The sequence below is a fragment of the Macrotis lagotis genome, chromosome 8 (assembly GCF_037893015.1).
Source record: "Macrotis lagotis isolate mMagLag1 chromosome 8, bilby.v1.9.chrom.fasta, whole genome shotgun sequence".
Lineage (NCBI taxonomy): Eukaryota > Metazoa > Chordata > Mammalia > Peramelemorphia > Peramelidae > Macrotis > Macrotis lagotis.
In genome coordinates this window covers 141,170,011-141,186,743 of record NC_133665.1, presented here as the reverse complement: position 1 = coordinate 141,186,743, position 16,733 = coordinate 141,170,011, and the positions used below count along the sequence as shown (strand labels likewise).

The following is a 16,733-nucleotide window of genomic DNA, read 5'->3' as shown; positions in this document are numbered from 1 at the left end:
AGAGAAGCAACAATGGAGCCAAATGAAGATTATTCTAGAGAAGACTTATTATAATTGCTCTGGTTTTAATATTCATCCCAATGTTTCTAGCTTCTTATTAAAATGTGAACTTTTATAAGCTTAGGGGAAAAGGAAAGATTTCTCTCTTTGCAAAATGTAGAATGGGAAGTCTCCAGTAGAAAACTGTTGGAGAAGTTAAGGCAGATCATCACCTATTAACTGCACCCAGAACACAAAGGGAAACTGAACTTGTCTTTTACTTTTTATTTACTTACTAACCCAGAGGAAGAAGGAAGGAATGGGTAGATGGGGAGAGGTCCACACACTACTGCTCCCACTCCAGCTCTCTGATGTTTAGTGAGAACACACCTTCGAAGCGGACGTCCCTATCCCATACCAACTTCCCACTCCGCTACCAAAGCCTAGGAGGGTCTGTACAGATTGGTCATCTGTTACTTCTGCTGTCCTCTGACCCCAGATGTGCTTCAGTCATTATCCAAAGGAACTGTAGCTAGTTTTTGTTGTATTTGGGGTGAATTCAGTGTGTGAGAGAGTGTGTGTGTGTGTGTGTGTGTGTGTGTGTGTGTCTGTCTGTCTGTCTGTCTATCTGTCTATCTGACAAGTGCGTTGGGGAGAGGGGAGGGCAGTACCAAGGATAATCTGACCATGACTGCAGTCACACTGGGAGAAGCATTTTTTCTCTTAAACAATATGGACTTTAAACCTTCAGAGTTTTGATATATGGGCTGGGGGGCAGAGGGGGAGGGACAGTAGAGGAGGGCAATATGTGTGAAACACAGGGGTGCCAGGGTGATGAGATGCTAAAAGAGAAGGTCCATATGACAGTACTGGCTAGCACCAGACAAAAGGAAAGGAGCCACAGAGAAAAAAATGGTGTCTCCCCACTATGGCTCAGCCTAAGGCAAAGACCTCTTTGGTTCTGACACCTACCAAGATGAAAATTGCTTTTCTATGTTATCACCACTCACCCTCTTCTTCATTCCCCTCTACCTACCACTTTCATTATGCCCTTGGAACTAGAACTCCAGGCAAATGTCCATTCATTGTAGTTCTCTTACATTCTTCTCATCATGGAAACCCAGTTGTCTGATCTCATCCCTGGCCAACTTCTTCCATGAAGGTGGCTCTATCTCAGAATATTGGTCCAGGATGAGGAATGGGCATAAACCTTGTTCCTCAGTGCTAATTCTACATCCCCCTCTGCCATAATTCTTCTGCAATTTCTTCTCCATCTGTCTACAGCAACTATCCAGCCTAGATATTTTTTGCCATAATTTACTGACATCTAACGTTTTCTCCCTTCCTCTCTCTCCCTGCCTTTCTCTATTTATCTCTCTCCAGCCTCAACCTCCCTCTCCAGCCTCAACCCCTCTCCCTCTTCTTTTAAAGATAATCAAGTTCAGTAGCTCATGAGCATTAGGTGGCATACTGGATAGAGTACCAGTCCCGTATTCTGATAGATGAGTTCAAATCTGGTCTGAAATGACTAAACACCAAAGTAAGTTTATAGGTATGCTCTTACATTCATGCTTGGGACCTTCAATATTCATACTGTTGTGCCCTTAAACATTCTAGCCTCACAGTTCATCATTATCTCATGACTTACATTTTTATCCACCCTATCTAAGCTACCCATAAGGGTGATTAGACCTTCGATCTCAAAATTATCCCCAAAATGTGTCACTTGCATTATACTGAACTCTGAAATTCTCCTCACTATCTTCTCTATCTCTCCCAGCTTTTTCTGACCCCTCTCTTTCTTCCCTCTCCTGTCCCCTTTCTTTCTTCTCCCTCCCATCACCTCTCTTTCACTCCTCATTTTTTTCCTAGTTACTTCAACTCTACTCTGGATTCACTTTCCTTTATTCACATGACCTAATAGTTGACTAATTCAATACATCCTCACCCTGAATCCTTTGCTTTTTGTCTGACTCCCATGCACAATCAGCCACTCCTTAAAACTGACTGGTCTCTGCCATCTATATCCCCACAACCACTCCCCATGCTGGTGAATGCTACCAGGGGGATGTCATACAACTATGTCTTTGGAGTCCACTTCAGATTCCTGTCATTTGATCTCAACTGCTACACAATGGTACTTTCATTCTCTCCTGAATGATTGCCACACTTTCCACAGTAACTGCTCTAACCCCTCTCTTCTCTTCCACTCAAAACCCTATATGCCACTCCTCTCTCCACCCCCTTTCTTTTGCTTAACTGAGAAAATTGAAGTCAAGCATCATGAATTTCCTCTTCTTTCCTACTTTCCTCCTCAAAAACCTCTTTATATTTTCACCTGTCTTTTATTTCTTTTACCTAGTCTCTGAAAAAAGGTAAATTTCCTTGCCAAGATCAACCCCTACACCTTTGATCACATTTCCTTCTTGCCCAACATCTTTGAGAAACTGCCCCATTAATCCTCCCTTTCTTCTCTCTCCGTTTCTCTCCCCCCCTCTCTCTGTTCTCCCTCCCTTGATCTCTACCTTCCTGCTCTCTCTTCTTCCTTTCCTCCCTTTCCTCTCCCTTCTCTCTGTCTCTGTCTCTGTCTCTCTCTCTCTCTCTCTCTCTCTCTCTCTCTCTCTCTCTCTCACACACACACACACACACACACACACACACACACACACACACACTCTTTCTCTCTCTGTCCCTCTCCCTTTCTCTTACGTTTTATTGGATCCCTCCTTGCTGCCTACAAGTACATCCAAGTCTCCCCCTGCTCTTCAGAAAATACACAAACACTTCCCTTGATCCTGCCATCCCCTTGATCTATCTCATCTCATATTTCCTTCTTCTTGTTGTGGTGCCAGGGCTTATTTCAGCACTGGGCAATTGCTTCCTGGCGCATTTCATAGATGCAGTGTACCCAAGATGAAGTATTAATCAATAAGCCCTGGGTGAATGTTAATCTTTTCATAGTCCCTACAGTACATTTTAGAACCTGGAGGTTGACTTAGGAGCATCAAGAGTTAAATTAGCAATTCAAGTCCCAAACAAACTTTAGCACCTTTGTTCTTAGCAATGAACTCATGACCACCTGTGCAGGGGAGAGTTTCTGAGTCCAGCCAAGACCTGGAAGAACAGGCTGCTATCTCTATGAGAACAAGCCCAAAGTCAGCCTTAGGATGAGTCAGATTTTCTCACTACCCTCCCTTTCACCTTCTCCATGCTCTCAACCAATTATAATGCTGAAAGATTTCAAAGCATAGGTACATGAGTGGAGGCAACAGATAACACCTTGCTTCCCACTAGAATTCCTGGGAAGTAAGTTTGTGGAGATGGATTTTATCAAGTATCCAAGGGCATAAATAACATTCCCTTGTAGCTGGTCATTTAAAATTGCAGTACTTATGATAAATATTTCCCCCCCAAAATCACGAGTGTTTATGTACTAATGTTTATTGCAGAAGCCGATTTAATTTAAGAATTTAATAAGACCCTCCAAATTAAGTCAACATATCCTTTGATTACTCATTAACTTCATTTCAAAAGAGTGCATAAGGGGAATGGTGAAATAATATGGTTCAGGAGTAAAGAATGAGAGAGGTCAAAGGTTTATAAATTTTACACAAGTCTTATGTCAATTAGTCAAAAATGGGTTCTTGAGAAAATCAGGAGTCAATGGAAGTGGCACCCACACAACTCATAAAAGAGAAAGTACTCATATATTAATACGCAGAAAATAATTCATTATTCTTGGGATAATCATGAATGAATCAGTTCTCTATACAGACAGACCACCAACTTTTCAGAAGACAGAAAGTAACAGGGGCAGCTAGGTAAGTGATGCAATGGATAGACCACCTGTCCTGGAGTCAGGAGGACCTGAGTTCAAATTCAGCTCCAGATACTTGATACTTAGCTGTGTGATCTTGGGCAAGTCACTTAACTCCACTGTCTTCCAAAAACAAAAAAAAGTAGCATAAACCTAGAAAAATAAGAATGAATAAAAGTGTGACCTACAATTAAAATTGCAACCTGATTTGTTTTTTTTCTTTTTTTTTAGTTTTTTTTTTGCAAGGCAAGGGGGTTAAGTGGCTTGCCCAAGGCCACACGGCTAGGTAATTATGTCTGAGGCCGAATTTGAACTCAGGTACTCCTGACTCCAAGGCCAGTGCTCCAAGGCCACTACGCCACCTAGCTGCCCCCCTGATTTGTTTAAAATTAAGTACTGATCCTGAAAAGTGGGAAACAGAGGAAACTATTGATTAACACAATAATTTCCTACAGAAATTTAATTAATGTAAAGCAATTGACATAATAAAGAGACCAAAAGAGCCTAGAAAACATTCATTCAGCAAGTACTGGAATTCCTTGCCAAGTGAACAGGAAGAAAATACAGGTCTAGAATGTAAATTTCTTTATAAAATCTTACAGAGGAGAATGGTGGATTGTGAACAGTATTGCCTCATAAAACAGAGGAGTAGAGGGGGAACAGTGTAGAGAAAACTTTGTGAGAACTCCAACAAAGGGAAACCATCCTAAGAACTTAGAAGAATAAAACTCCAAGGAGAAAAACAAATAAATGAAATATGGAAAAGGTATGTGAAGAATTTTATTACAAATTCTTTTCATTACCAAAAATAGTGGAATCACTACATCTGAACTCTAACATCACAGCTCGAATCAATCCTAGATGAAATAGAAATTGCACAGAAGAAAGACAGGAAAGCAGTTATATTATAAGATCAGTTAGGTACAAATTAGGAGAGATTTGTGTGATAAAGTTTTGTTTGTTTTGTTATGTTTTGGGGATTGGTTTTGCAAGGCATTGGGGTAAAGTGACTTGCTCAAGGTCACACAGCTAAGTAAGTATTAAGTCTGAATCCAGATTTGAACTCAGGTCTTACTGACTCCAGGCCTGGTGCTCTATCCACTGTGCCACCTAGCTGCCTCTGCAATAAAATTTTGAAGCCATTGAGGGATAGCCTCAAAATCATAAAGACAACTTAGCTAGACTCCCCTTTGAGTATTAGTATTCACTAAGGAAGGAAAACAATGACTCAGGACATCTTCATTTATTTTTTGGAACACTCTCCCTCCTTGTCTCTGTCTCATAGCTTCCTTAAAATCTCAACTAAAATTGCACTTTCAGAAGGAAGTCTTTCCATTCCCCCTTAATTGTACTGCTTTCTCTCTGTTAATTATTTTCAGTTTATTCTATTTTATCCCTTGCTTGTACTGTTACTTGCTTGTTCTGTCCCCTACCAGAATATGAGTCCCTTGAGAGCCAGGATTATTTTTACCTTTCTTTGTATCCCCCAGTTCTTGGCACATAAAAGCATTTAAAACATGCTTGTTGACTATACATACAGGAAGCATCAAGTGGATGAAGAATGTCTATTGTCCAGTCTTTGACCCACAGATAGCTCTGAGAGCTCATCCATTAGTGCCAGTATTATCTATTATAGATAATGCAAAGGGATGAATTTGACTCAGGATTAGAAAGAGAGTGAATGGGGGCTCTATTGCCTTGGAACATTAGACAGTGTTTAAAAAGATGTCAAGTTTCTTTGTGGCACAAAGGCCTACCTTTTTTGACACATTTCTCTCACAGTAATGTTGTATGGAAAACTACAACCTCTGACAAAATGAAGGGAAATGGAGGATTTACTTAATAGATGTGAGCTGGCTGCAACATGTTAGAAATATTGGAGAAGTGGTATAGAGGCTATAATCAGAAAAATGTAGGACTAGTTAAAAAAAAAGGATAAGCCAGTCATGCCACAAGATCAAGGTCAGCAGCCCATGGACTCCACTGGGTTATAGGCAACATGGAAAGAATTTGAAGAAGGTTCTTTGCATATAAGATGTTATTACTTGTGGCAAATTTTTGAAGGGCATGAAGAAGAGCTGTCCAAGATGGGGAGGGTATGGATAGATTTTTGATCTGTACTGTTGGAAGGAATACTATAATGGTTAGATTATAAATCATTGGATTATCAGAGAAAATAAGATAAGATGCTAAGCTCTAATAAATATCAAAATTAAGAGCATTACAAATACCTTGAGAATCAAGAAAAATATAAATCACATCCCTGACTACAATATGCTGAAGACTGCAAGAAGGCCCATCGTAAAGTACTTGAAACAAATTGTTGACTTACGTTTTTCATCATCAGCATGCACTAGGGACGCTGCTCTTGACAAAACATCCAAAGGGGTCTCCATTCCTGGTTGGAGCCTGAAAGAAACACCATCAAGATTAGGGCCCCATGGAAACAGGAACTATGTTTTATTTCATCAGATGAGAAAACTAAGACAGAAGTTAAGTGACTTGCCTAGGGTAATGCTACGAATGACTGTCAGCAGCAGATCTTCCTAACTTCCAAGTCAAGACCTCTATCCAGCATATTCATCAGTAAAGACTATGTAAGGGGGCAGCTAGGTGGCACAGTGGATAAAGCACCGGCCCTGGAGTCAGGAGTACCTGGGTTCAAATCTGGCCTCAGACACTTAATAATTACCTAGCTGTGTGGCCTTGGGCAAGTCACTTAACCCCCTTTGCCTTGCAAAAACCTAAAAAAAAATTAAAAAAAAAATAAAGACTATGTAATAGCTTCCTGAAATAGCATATATTGCTGCAGTTTACCCTCTCTGGGTACAGCCTTTGAGAAGTCAAGAGTCATCTTCCTATCATGGGAAGACTTCAGAAAAAGATTTTAATTCAGATAATAAATGTTCGTTGAATTGAAAGAGGCCTTTTTTTCAATCATCTTCCTCCTCTTAGATCTCCCTGAAGCTTTTGAAACAGTCAATCACCCTCTACTTTTCTTTTCTCTCTAGTTTGTGACCCTGATCTCTCTTGGTTCTCCTTCTCTAACCATCTTTTCTTGGTCTCCTTTGCTGGGTCTTCATCCAGGTAATATCTTTAAAGCACGAGTAACTCCCAAGGCTTTGTCCTAGACCCTTTATCTTCCCCTATGCTATTTCATCAATTCCCTTGCCTCTATGTTGATTATTCTCATATCTATTTATCCAAACCTCACCTCTCTCCTCATCTCCATTCTTGCCTCTCCAACTGCCTACTGGACATCTCAAATTGGACATCCCATAGACATTTTAAATTCAACATGTCCAAAACTGAACTCATTATCTTTTCCCCACAATTCTTGCCCTCTTCTGAATTTTCCAGTTACTGCTGAGAGAACTGACATCTTCCTAGCTACCCAGGCTCACAATCCTTCTCTCCTTCCATATCCAATCTATTGCCAGGTCCTCTGAATTATACCTCTGCAATTTCTTTCCTAGATACCCTCTTCTCTCCATTAACACTGCCACCACCCTGATTCAAGTCTTCATCATTGCTCTATTTCATTAACCTTCTATATTGCCTTCCTGCCACATCTCTCCTCACTCCACCTAGATTTCAAAGTGACCTTCCTAAAACTATATTATCTCCTTTAATTTAATAAATGTCAGTGAATCCCTATTATCTTCAGAACCAGATATAAAATCTTGTTTCCCTTTTAAAGCTCATCAGTCTTAAGTTTTATTCCCCTCCACTTATCTTTATGATCCAGTGACCTTGTTGCTCCTCACACAAGACATCTCATCTCTTGACTACAAATTTTACTTGGCTGTTCCTATATCTGGAATGTTTTCCTGCCTCGTTCTGGCTTCATTGTTTCCTTCAAATCTCAGTTGTAATATATCTTCAGGAGATCTTTTTCAATCCCCCTTAGTTCCAGTGCCTTCTGTCTTTTGATTACTTTTAATTAATCTTGTTATATTTCTTATTTGTACACAATTTTTTAATATATTGTTTCCCTCATTAGAAATGTGAGCTCCTTAAGGATATGGACTGGTTTTAACTTTCTTTGTATCCGCCCCCTGCTTTTAGCTCAATGCCTAGCACATAGAAAACACTTAATAAATGCTTGCTGACTGGCCTTAGAAAGGATTCTGACAGTAAAGGGAAATGGCATGTTCCAATATAAATGCCTACTTTTTAAAAATAAAAAGGTCAATAAAACTGAGCATTTTAACCCAAGAAGAATAGAAATCACCCAATAAAGACATAATTTTTACATTTTGGAAATATTCCTTCCCTCCTCCAAGTCACTGAACTATACAGAGTCTTTGACCAGAAATACCAATCCTAGGCATAGGCACCAGAGACTAAAGAGAGAGGGAAAAAACATATAAACTTAATGAACTTTAAAACCATTTATTATTATCTTTTGGTTTTGTATCAACTCCATTCGCCATTATGCCCTACCTTTTCCTCCCAGACATCCCTTATAAATAACAACTTAACAATTCAGTGGGTTCAAAACTAATCAACACATGAACCAAGACCATTACTTTTAGCATCCCACTTCCACAGCTGCTCTGCAAAGAAGATCCAGCCTCTTGATTTATCTTTGGAGTCAGGCTTGATTGTTTAGAGTAGTCCATTTTTGTTGGGTTTGCTAGTTTTTTTTACATTTACATTGTTAAATTTTTTATACTCTTTTTCTGATTCTTTTTTTATATCACTTTATCAGCTCATATGTCTTCGAATGCTTTTCAATATTAACCATATTATTTCTCATATCGCAGTTATATTCCATTACATGCACATAACAATTTATTTGACTAATCCCTAATCAATGAATAGCAACTCTTTTTTATACTTCTTTGTTACTATAAAGTAGTTGTGGTAGTAGCAAGAACTGGAAATAAAGTGACTGACTGTAGATTAAGAAATAGTTAAACAAATTTTAGCAATGGAATATTTTTGTATTATAAGAAAAAAAAACAAAGAGGAGAGATTTAGTAAAGCTTGGATAAGCTGAATAAAATAAGCAGATCTTGGAGGGCAATTTACATGATGGTTCCTAGGATATAAAGAAAAACAATCATGAAAGACTTCAGGACTGATCGATTCAATGGCCAATCATGACTGGAGAAAACAAATGATGAAGCTGGCCTCCCACCTCCTGTCAGGCACATGATAGACTAGAGGTATAGAATGACACTTTCATACATGGTCAATAGAATAATTGGTTTTTTTCACTGTTTATTCACTGTTAAAAGCTGTTAAAGTGCTGCGTTCAATATGCCAACAAATTTGGAAAACACTTGGAAAAGATCAGTTTACAGTACAGTCCTAAAGAAGGTCAATGATAAAGAATATTCAGATTGATGCTGAAAATTCTGCAAATTAGGCTTATAAGGTATGCTGAGCATTGCAAAACTGATGCTCTCCAATTGTAGTGCTGAAGAATGCTTTTGAGAGTCTCTTGAACAGCATGGAAATCAAATCAGCCAGTACTTAAAGAAATTCATTCAGGCTATTCATTGGAAGGTCAAGTACTAAAGTTTAAATACACATAATGAGAAAATGGGACTCATTGGAAAAGACCCTGATGTTGGGAAAGACTGAAGGCCAAAGGGAAAGGGGACAGCAGAGAATGAGATCGAGTTATGGAAGCAGTGGACATGAACTTGTGTAGATTCAAGAGACAGCCTGAGGGGTGGCTAGGTGGTGCAGTGGATAGAGCACTGGCCCTGGAGTCAGGATTACCTGAGTTCAAATCTGACCTCAGACACTTAATAATTACCTAGCTGTGTGGCCCTGGGCAAGCCACTTAACCCCACTGCTTTGCAAAAACTGAGAGAGAGAGAGAGAGAGAGAGAGAGAGAGAGAGAGAGAGAGAGACAGCTTGCTGGGGACTGTGTAGTCTACAGGGTCACAAAGAGTTAGACCTGATTAAACAACAACAGTTTATTAAATGGGAAAGAAGGCTTGGCTTCTATTGAAGGCAGTGAATTGATCATAAAAAAATAAGTGGGAAAAGAAACAAGTATCATCGATAAGATCCTTAAAAAATACACAGAACAAAAAACAAAAAAGCTCAGGAAAAACAAGTTCAGAATGGAACACACAAAGGTCAATTTTCTTACTCTCTAATGAAATTTTACACACACACACACACACACACACACACACACATATATACACTTAAATTGTACATAAGAGAAGTTCATGGATCCATGTATATGTTGTCTATATAAACATGTGCTCAGGGGTTTTGATGTTGAAATGTTTGTGTTTATTAATGGTTAAATTCATAATAAAAATAAATTTTTTTGAAAAATCATTTCAGTCATTTCAATGAAATATAAACTCCTTGAGAAAAGGGATTGTTTGTTTTTTCTTTGTATCCTTAGTGACTTACACACATTAATATTTAATGAATCATACCATCTGAGTTTGAAAATATCTCAAAAGGCATTTAGTCCAATATCCACCAAATAATCACCCAGTTTTTGTTAAGGACCACTATGGGGATAAAGTCTACTCTCAAGGCAACTCACTCCACTTATGGAAAAATTGAACTGCTATAAACCTTGTCCTTATATTGAATCTAAAAGAGATGGTATTTTTATGGAAGCCTAGAAAGAAGCTCTATCCAGGAGGAGCACATGGTTAATAGGGTCAGAAGTTGCTGAGAGGTCAAGAAAGAATTTCCCCCAATGGCCAAAAATCAGATTGGCTTCACAACCTCAAAGAAGTAAAACTGAAAGGGACCCCAGAGTCCATCTAGTCCAACTATATTATGTTACAGATGAGGAAACCTAGGTGATTTGCCCAATATCATCTAGCCAAAAAGTATTTGATTCCCTGGACTTAGTTGAAAGATTAGGATGATAAACACACATGATAGAAAAATACTCTATTAGATGACTATGGGACAGAAGTATGTTAATTTACAAGTTGGATGTTTTCATGAAAATTAATGTATTGATAGAGCACTGGCCGCAGAGTCAGGAGGACCTGAATTCAAATCTGACCTCAGACAGACACTTAATCATTACCTAGCTGTGTGACCTTGAACAAGTCACTTAACCCCATTGCCTTAAATAAATAAAAAGATTTAAAAAAACAACAAAAGAAAGAAAACTAATATATTAATTACATCACAATTTAAGTTTAATAGAAGAATTCTATTAAGAAAGAATTTAAAGTAGTATATAGTAAGTCCTTTTATAAAGTGAAGTATACTTTTATACATATATATATATTTTTTTTTTTGGAAATAATTGATACCATGAGATATATATATATATATATATATATATGTGTGTGTGTGTGTGTGTGTGTGTGTGTATAAAATCAAATAGTATTTATTAAGTGCTTACTATGTGCCAAGTTCTATGCTAAGCATTGAAGATTCAATCAAAGAACAAACAGCCCTAGCTCTCAAGGGGGTCACAATCTAATGGGGAGAAAATCTTTTAATAAATAGGTACACTTCCAATTTAGATGTAAAGCAACCTTAGAAGGGAAGACTCAAGAAACTAGTTAGGGGAAAGGGTAGGGAGATGAAAGAATAGAAAAGCCCTCTGACAGAAAGAGATGAATGGATAGATGGACAGATATTTTTGTTTGTATTTGTAAAATTATGTTTTCTTAAAATAGACCGTGCCTATATAATAATAATAATAACCTTCAAAAAACCCCAAAACACTATCATCCAAGGAGAAAAAAATATAAAGAGAACCCTATATCAACTGTCTTCTTTCACTTGTATGGATCAAACAGCCTTTAATCTGAGTGAAAAGTCACATATATTAGTTTAGCAAGAAAGAAAAACAACTCTCAAGAATATTGACAGAGCAGTTAGTCTTTTCAAAAGTCACACCAGTCAGTCAACTAACTTTTATTAAGTCCCTTTTCTGGATCCATTATAGGACTCACAATTCAAGACTTCTCAGGAATCTGGCACAGGGCTAACATTTAATTTTGTGATATAGTACTTTCTTTGCTAAATTCTTTCACCATACCAATTCCTGATTAAAAGAACATTCTTCAAAGCAAACTATTTGAATTTTTAATAGAATTCTTTTTATAGAGAGAATTCTTTTAAGAGAGAATTTAAGAGAAACTCTTATGAACACATAAAGATTCTATAATATATTGCCATCAAAAAAACTCCTTAGATTTTATTTGCCTAATAAATTAAGAAGAATGCAGCTGGGGGCTGGGCCTAGAATCAGAAGATTTCATCTCCCTGAGATCAAATCTGGCCTCAGATAACTTACTAGCTGTATGATCTTGGACAAGTCATTTAACCCTGTTTGTCTCAGGTGTCATCAGTAAAATTACCTAGTGAAGGAAATGAAAAACCACTTTTGCCAGGAAAACCCTAAAAGGAAACTTTGAAACCACCAACATACTCATACCAGATAGCTATCATTAGGAGTACTAAATAATTTGTGAAGAATATAAGACAAGTAAAAACAAATATTGTTTTTAGATGGAAAACTCACAAGATTAAAAAACTTAAAGGTTTTAAGAGGTAATAAGGCATAGATGAAATGAGAAAAAAATTTTGGCCTTATAGTCAAAAGATTTGGAGATTTGGACTAGAACCCCTATGCTAACTCTAAACATGTGACCACAGGCAAATTACTTCCCATCTGAGTCTTTTTCCAAGAATCAACAGAGCCTGGACTCTGGAAGTTCTTAGTTACAATTCTGCCTCAGATGGTTACTAGCCAGTCACTGGACTTCTCTTGCCTCCATTTTCTCTTTGTAAAATGTGAATAATAATAAGACATACCTCTCAGGGTTGTTTTGAAGATCAAGTGAGACAATATTTGTGAAGTGCTTTGCACATTTAAAGTACTGGCATAAAGCTAGCTATTCCTTGTTCTACCTTTCTCACAGGAGTATTGTGTGATAGTTCACGAATCTTAAAAGCACAATAGCAATGAACATTGTCATTATTTTTCTGTACTGTGTACAAAAAAGAAACTAGTCCTTTTTGATCTATCCTACAGACTGACAAAAGAATTTCTAGGATTACAACAAACTCTGTAGAATGACAACTATCTATAAGGTGCCATGGCTGGCACTGGGGAATACAAAAATTAAGATTATCTAAGGCATGCATATAAGCAACTATAATACAAATGACAATTTTACAAGTGCAGAGTAGTCCAAAATATTTTTCTTTGTATCTCCAATACTTGAAAGAATGCCTAACATATAGCAGGTGTTTATTCACTGATTTATGGACAGAGGTTATGTTCTGGAGAGCTAGCTTTAGTCCCACCTTCCTGCCTCCAAAGAGAAGGTAAGTTTCTTGAGGGCAAGGGAGGATGCTGCATTCTCATTAGGTACTTGTCATAATACCTCATACTGCTGCATTTCAAACAATCATTGACTTGACTTGGAATTGCACTATGTTTCTGCTCTCTAGAACATAACCTGAATTCTGACAACCTAACATCCCCACATCTCTCCAAGTTCCTTGCCTTTGTGCCTTCACTATCATTATGCTCTGTCAAAATTGATCTCATCTCCAAGGGTTCATTTCTGACGCCACCCCCTTCATAAGACCATTTCTGTTTGCTATCCTTTCTCCAGCTAGAAATCATCTCTCTCTCCTCCAAATACTTATGGTATTTTATTTGTACTTTTCTAATGAAATTCTATATCTGTCTTGTGCAGCAGAGATTTTTGGTTCTACCTTATACTCCCTATTTAAATATAAAGTTCCAGAGGGGCAGGGACTATATCTTATTCATCTTATAGGCTTTCTAGTTTAGGAGATGGGGTAATGAGAAGAGGAACTTGATTTTTTGATAAAAAAAAAACACAACTTAGAATCAGAAGGCATTCCAGAGACTTTCAAATTTAATTTGTATCTATCCAAGAATCTCCTGTACAAAACACCAACAAATGACCATTCAGTCTTTTGCCTAAAGAGCTCCAGTGAGGGAAAAAGCCCCCTTTTGCTTTTGATATTTACATGTGGAGTTTGGGCAAGTCCTTTAATCTCTCAGGCCTGTTTCATCATCTATACAATAGGGAAGGGAGTGTGACTTGACCATAGTGGTTCCTTCCATCTTTGGACCTATGATCCTATAAACCAATACGTTCCATTTTGGGTTTGCTGTGTCATATAATTTTTATTTATTTATATGTTTGTGTCTTCCCCTTCAATATAATGTAATCTGCCTGAGGGCAGGAAGTTTCAAACTCTTAACACTATGCCACTTTGCTACATGCATTAAATTGAATAGAAATAAGATTTTTCTTATATCAAGACTAAATCTCTCTTCTCCTAATTATGCCTTTTAGAACTAAGTTGAACGATATAACCTTCCAAGACTTGGAGATATCTTTCATATGAGTCTAGTCTTCTTTTCTCCAGGTTAAAACACCCCATTAATTCAACTGATCATCTTTTAGTCTTATCTCAAGTCTCTTCTCCATCCTTTTCATTCTCTGAATCCTTTTTTTCTTATCAATGTGCTTCCCAAAATGTGAAGTCCAGAACTTAACAGAGTATCCTAGATGTGATCTGACTATGGCAGAGAGCACAGTTATAATTTTATTTTTGCAAACATTAAATCTTTCTGAAAAGATCTTAAAATCTGATTACTTTTGGGGGGTTGTCATAAAACACTAATGAATGATCATTTTCAGACAAACTAATAGCTCCATCTCTACCATCTTGTACTTAATCCCTAGATTAAGACTTTACATTTCCTTATTAATGTTCATCCTATTAGATTCAGCCTCACTTTATAACTTGTTGAGACCAAACCTTGTCATCTGGGTGTTAGCTACTGCTCCTAGTTTTATGTTATCTGAAAATCTGATAAGCACACCAAATAAATCATTTACAAAACTATTAGATAGTGCAAAGCTAGGGACAGACCCAGGGGACACTCCACTGGAGTTTCTTTCCAAATGGATACTGAAACTTTAATGATTACTGTACTCTTGGGGTCTAGCCACTCAGTCAATTCTAAATCTACCCATTGAGCTACATAAAAAAAAATAAGCACAAAAGCCTTTGACAACTGCTTTGCTTACTATGATTTACCTAACAAATAACCCTGCCAAAGATGAAAATCAGGTTAGCCTGACATGACCTGTTCATAATGATGTTGTGCTACTTTTGTGATCATTACTTTTATAGATATTTACCAATCATCTATGATTTTGTTAATAATGGAAGTCATGTTCACTACTTTCTAGTTTTCCAGCACTGCTCCCTTCTTTTCTTTTTCAAATGGGAGCACTGGTCCTTTTCCCAGTCTGTAGCACCTCTCCCATGCACCTTAATCTAGCCAAGGTAGTTGTTAGCTGTTCATTAATCACATCTAAAGTTCATTCAATGCTCTGATTCTGGTGAAGACAGATCAAGGGCAACTAGGGGCTCTCTTATTATCTTTCCAATTATCTTGAATATCAACTTACCATAAGTCATTTTTGCACAGTCACATTAACCACATTATCACTAATAAAAATATCTGGGTGCTGATATAACTCAAATAACAAACACTGACTCATACACAGAAAGTCAATAATAAATGCTCAATTCAATGTAAATTTAATAAATACCTACTATGCAAAGATTATGAGCTGGGAGAGATACAAAGTCAAGATAAGACAGATTTCTTTCCCTCACTAAACCATGAATCTAACAGAAAAATTTGTTGAATTGTTGAAAAAAGGTACAATCCTTGATCTTAAGGAGCTTAAAATGAGGTAGGATTGATTGCCTTGTGGTTGAACTAGCTACTGATCTGTTTCAGTTGTAAAGATAGCAGAAACAATTAGATTATTCAAATGATCATCTAATTTGACAGCTAAATCTTGATCTAGCCTCCATCAGCAATGAAGTATGTTATGTGCACAACATATTTTAGAAGCAAACGAACTTAGCCTAGTTTTTTGATAAACTCAAAATTTCCAGTTACTGGGAGAAGTCTTCAATTTTACAAAAAGTTCTTGAAAAACTGAAAAAACAGCCAAGCATAAACTAGATTTAATAAGCACCTCACACCCTATAATAAGGTAACCTCCAAATAGATATATGAACGAGATATTTAAAATGTGTATCAAAATAAGTGTACATGTTTGTTATGTGTGCTTGCATTTATATACATACATGTATACATCCACCTATATACACATTTACACATATGAACAAGGAAGATATTTTCTTTCATATCTATAGATTGAAGAAGAATTTGTGATCAAACAAGATACAACAGAGAAAATTACAGAAAAATACAATTTTGATTAGAGAAAAATTAAAGTTTTTGCATAAATAAAACCAAAGCAGTTAAAAATAAAAAGAGAAGGGAAGCATATAAATGGAAAAATGTCTTTGCAACAAGTTTTCTGAAAAAGGTCTAATTTCTAAGATATATAGTAGCAACTGATTTCATTAAGAATAGGAGTCATTCCCTAATTGATAAATCATTAAAGGATATGAAAAGGCAGTTTTCAGAGAAAGAAATTAAGCTATCAATAGTCATAGAAAAAGTTCCAAATCACTAATAATTAGAGGAAAGCAAATTAAAGTAACTCTGAAGTGCCACCTCACATCCATCAGATTAACAAAGATGACAAAAAAGGAAAATTGGGGCTACAGGGAAAGAGGCACTTTCATTGGAGCTACAGACTTATCCAGCCATTTGAGAAAGCAAAAAACTATCCACCAAAAGTAACTGATTCAGTGATGCCACTTCTAGATTTGCATACCAAAAAGATCTTAAGAAGAGGAAAAGAATCTGTATATACAGAATAACAGCTATTTTTTATGGTGGCAGAAAAGAACTGGAAACTAAGGAATGCCCATTAACTGGGGAATGGCTAAACAAATTCTAGTATACAGATGTAATAGAATACTATTGTACCACAAGAAATGACAGAAAGGGATAAATTGGGAGAAACTTGGGAAGACTTGTAGGAA

At 37.0% G+C, this 16,733-nt stretch overlaps 1 protein-coding gene across 1 annotated transcript in view; it reads right to left on the bottom strand.

Annotated features, from left to right (window-relative positions):
• VGLL4 (vestigial like family member 4) overlaps positions 1–16,733 on the bottom strand; it is a 169,765-nt gene that overhangs the window by 142,391 nt on the left and 10,641 nt on the right. The window contains exon 2 of the mRNA XM_074198555.1: positions 6,129–6,205. Coding sequence (XP_074054656.1) covers positions 6,129–6,192 — 64 coding nt within the window. The 5' untranslated portion in view covers positions 6,193–6,205. The remainder of the gene's footprint in view (positions 1–6,128; positions 6,206–16,733) is intronic.